Source organism: Corvus moneduloides, unplaced genomic scaffold (assembly GCF_009650955.1).
Source record: "Corvus moneduloides isolate bCorMon1 unplaced genomic scaffold, bCorMon1.pri scaffold_192_arrow_ctg1, whole genome shotgun sequence".
In the NCBI taxonomy this organism is placed as follows: Eukaryota; Metazoa; Chordata; class Aves; order Passeriformes; family Corvidae; genus Corvus; species Corvus moneduloides.
Window position 1 is genome coordinate 1 of NW_022436930.1, and position 4,203 is coordinate 4,203.

The following is a 4,203-nucleotide window of genomic DNA, read 5'->3' on the forward strand; positions in this document are numbered from 1 at the left end:
TTTCCACCCCACCCCCTCCCCAATTCCCAAGCTCTCGCTCACCCCGCTCCCCTCCTGGATGTCCCTCCAGATGGGCACCTCGGGCCGCGCTTCGGCCGCCTCCAGCAGATTATCCAGCACCACCTGCCCGATGAGATCGTGCCGCGAGAAGCGGTCGAAGTCGTAGACGCCGAAATGAAGGCGCCGCGCCGGCAGCTCCCCGAAGGGCACCCCGAAACTGAACGTCTCGTCCCACTCGGGGTTCAGCGTCCGCCGCAGGACCTTGGTCTGGAACTTCTTCTTGCGGTCGGGCAGCAGATAAATCTTCACGTAGGGGTCCGAGAAGCCGTTGGAGTCCTTGGCCGGCAAATCCCGGGCGCGCAGGACTCGCACCACGAGCTGCTGGGAGCCGTAGGAGTAACGCAGGGAGACGCTGAGGCGGCCGCAAGGCGATGAGGGAGCCCCGGTAGCCCCCGGGCCACCGCGGGCGCCGGCGGTTTCGGCGTCGCCGGTGTCGCCGTAGAGCTCGGGTTGGATTTGGCCCAGGTGCGCCGGGTTCTGCTCGGCTTTGTCTTCGGGGACGGGGGGAAGCGGGGAGCTGGGGAGGGGGGATATGGGGGGGGTTGGGGTTAGAGATGCTTCAAGGGGGGGGGTTTGGGGTTAGGGGTGTCCTAAAGGGGGGGATTTGGGGTTAGGGGTGAGGGACAATGGGGAATTTGGGGTTAGAGACCCCTCAAAGGGGGGGATTTGGGGTTCGGGGTGTCCTAAGGGGGGATTTGGGGGATTTGGGGTGAGGGGTGGCCTAAAGAGGGGATTTGGGGTGAGGGGTGGCAGAAAGGGGGGGATTTGGGGTTAGGGACCCATTTGGGGGGGATTTGGGGTTAGAGACCCCTCAAAGGGGGGAATTTGGGGTTCGGGGTGTCCTAAGGGGGGGATTTGGGGTTAGGGGCACCCCAAAGGGGGGGATTTGGGGGATTTGGGGTATCCCAAAGGGGGGGATTTGGGGTTAGGGGTGTCCTAAAGGGGGGGATTTGGGGTTAGGGGTGAGGGACAATGGGGAATTTGGGGTTAGAGACCCCTCAAAGGGGGGGATTTGGGGTTCGGGGTGTCCTAAGGGGGGATTTGGGGGATTTGGGGTTAGAGATGCTTCAAAGGGGGGAATTTGGGGTTAGGGGTACCCCAAAGGGAGGGATTTGGGGTTAGGGACCCATCTGGGGGGGATTTGGGGTTAGGGGTGAGGGACAATGGGGAATTTGGGGTTAGAGACCCCCCAAAGGGGGGGATTTGGGGTTCGGGGTGTCCTAAGGGGGGATTTGGGGGATTTGGGGTTAGAGACCCCTCAAAGGGGGGGATTTGGGGTTCGGGGTGTCCTAAGGGGGGATTTGGGGGATTTGGGGTTAGAGACCCCTCAAAGGGGGGAATTTGGGGTTAGAGACCCCTCAAAGGGGGGGATTTGGGGTTCGGGGTGTCCTAAGGGGGGATTTGGGGGATTTGGGGTTAGAGATGCTTCAAAGGGGGGAATTTGGGGTTAGGGGTACCCCAACGGGAGGGATTTGGGGTTAGGGACCCATTTGGGGGGGATTTGGGGTGAGGGACAATGGGGAATTTGGGGTGAGGGGTGTCCTAAAGGGGGGAATTTGGGGTTAGGGGCACCCCAAAGGGGGGGATTTGGGGAATTTGGGGTTAGGGGCACCCCAAAGGGGGGGATTTGGGGTTAGGGGTGTCCTAAGGGGGGATTTGGGGGATTTGGGGTGAGGGGTGGCCTAAAGGGGGGATTTGGGGTGAGGGGTGGCCGAAAGGGGGGGATTTGGGGTTAGGGGACCCATTTGGGGGGGATTTGGGGTTAGAGACCCCTCAAAGGGGGGAATTTGGGGTTCGGGGTGTCCTAAGGGGGGGATTTGGGGTTAGGGGCACCCCAAAGGGGGGGATTTGGGGGATTTGGGGTATCCCAAAGGGGGGGGGGTTGGGGTTAGGGGTGTCCTAAAGGGGGGGATTTGGGGTTAGGGGTGAGGGACAATGGGGAATTTGGGGTTAGAGACCCCTCAAAGGGGGGGATTTGGGGTTCGGGGTGTCCTAAGGGGGGATTTGGGGGATTTGGGGTTAGAGATGCTTCAAAGGGGGGAATTTGGGGTTAGGGGTACCCCAAAGGGAGGGATTTGGGGTTAGGGACCCATCTGGGGGGGATTTGGGGTGAGGGGTGAGGGACAATGGGGAATTTGGGGTGAGGGGTGTCCTAAAGGGGGGAATTTGGGGTTAGGGGCACCCCAAAGGGGGGGATTTGGGGGATTTGGGGTTAGGGGCACCCCAAAGGGGGGAATTTGGGGTTAGGGGCACCCCAAAGGGGGGGATTTGGGGGATTTGGGGTTAGGGGCACCCCAAAGGGGGGGATTTGGGGTTAGGGGTGTCCTAAGGGGGGATTTGGGGGATTTGGGGTGAGGGGTGGCCTAAAGGGGGGGATTTGGGGTGAGGGGTGGCCGAAAGGGGGGGATTTGGGGTTAGGGACCCATTTGGGGGGGATTTGGGGTTAGAGACCCCTCAAAGGGGGGAATTTGGGGTTAGAGACCCCTCAAAGGGGGGAATTTGGGGTTAGAGATGCTTCAAAGGGGGGAATTTGGGGTTCGGGGTGTCCTAAGGGGGGGATTTGGGGTTAGGGGCACCCCAAAGGGGGGGATTTGGGGGATTTGGGGTATCCCAAAGGGGGGGGGTTGGGGTTAGGGGTGTCCTAAAGGGGGGGATTTGGGGTTAGGGGTGAGGGACAATGGGGGATTTGGGGTGAGGGGTATCCTGAAGGGGGTGATTTAGGGGATTTGGGGTTAGGAACCCATTTGGGGGGGATTTGGGGTTAGGGGTGCCATAAAAGGCGGGGGTTTGGGGGATTTGGGGTGAGGGGTGTCCTAAAGGGGAGGTTTGGGGTTAGGGACCCATTTGGGGGGGATTTGGGGTTAGGGGTGAGGGACAATGGGGGATTTGGGGTTAGGGGTATCCTAAAGAGGAGGATTTGGGGGATTTGGGGTGAGGGACAAGGGGCGGATTTGGGGTGAGGGGCAGCCCAAAGGGGGGTTTTGGGGTTAGGGACCCGTTTGGGGCGGGTTCGGGGTTAGGGGCACCTCAAAGGGATGGATTTGGGGTTAGAGACCCCTCAAAGGGGGGGATTTGGGATTAGGGACCCCCCCAGAGTGGGGGATTTGGGATTAGGGACCCCTTTGGGGGGGGATTTGGGATTAGGGACCCCTTTGGGGGGGGATTTGGGATTAGGGACCCCTTTGGGGGGGATTTGGGATTAGGGACCCCCCCAGAGTGGGGGATTTGGGTTTAGGGACCCTTTGGGGGGGGATTTGGGATTAGGGACCCCTTTGGGGGGGGATTTGGGTTTAGGGACCCCCCCAGAGTGGGGGATTTGGGTTTAGGGACCCCTTTGGGGGGGGATTTGGGATTAGGGACCCCTTTGGGGGGGATTTGGGTTTAGGGACCCCTTTGGGGGGGGATTTGTGATTTGGGGTCAGCCCCCCCTCCCCCCCCCCTTTTGGGTCCAGCAGCTCCCAGCGAGCCGGGGGTGGGGTTGGGGGGGGGGGGGGGGGTGGGGCAGATTTTAGGAATTCGGGGATTTTGGGGGGGGGGGGGGTCCTGAGGGTCCTTTCCCCTGGGGAGGGGGATATGGGGCACAGAGGGACCCCTCCCTCACCCACCCCCCCCCCTTACCTGCCGCCCATCCCCCCCACGAGCTGCTGCGAGGGGGCGCTGGGCAGGGTCCCCACCCCTCCCCCCCCGTCCCCCCCAAATTCAGGGGGTCCCGGGGGGGGGTCCCGAGGGGAGCGAGCCCTGCCCGGGGGGGGGTCCCAGCGCACGCCCCCCCCCCCCCTTCGGGACAAGGCCCCATATCCAGGTAGCAGCGCTCGGGGGGGGGCTCGGGGTCCCCCCGTTCGGGCAGGGGGTCCCCAAAAGGGCCCCCCCCACTTTGGGGGGGTTCTTTGCGTGGGGGGGACCCCCCGGGACCCCCTTTATGGCGCCAGGGGACCCAGCAGAGCTTCCAGGAGACGAAGAGCGAGACCCCGAGCAGGACCAGGCCGCAGAAGGTGACGATGACGGACAGGAGGCTGACGGACACCTCTGGGGGGGGGGACAGGGAGGTGGGGGGGCACGAAAGGTACCCCAAAACCACCCCAAAAGTGACCCCAAATTGATCTGGGAGGGGGTAACAAAGGAACCCCAAAATCACCCCAAAAC

The 4,203-nt window shown here is 62.5% G+C and overlaps 1 protein-coding gene across 1 annotated transcript; it reads right to left on the reverse strand.

Moving 5' to 3' along the window:
• Positions 1-7: 7 nt before the first annotated feature.
• Positions 8-3,748, reverse strand: LOC116438944 (synaptotagmin-3-like; the record flags this gene model as incomplete). Its single annotated transcript, XM_032097970.1, has 2 exons — positions 3,679-3,748; positions 8-577 (listed from the first exon to the last, which is right to left on the reverse strand). Coding segments are annotated over exons 1-2 (581 nt in total), but the record flags the coding sequence as incomplete, so codon positions are not given.
• Between the last annotated feature and the right edge of the window lie 455 nt (positions 3,749-4,203).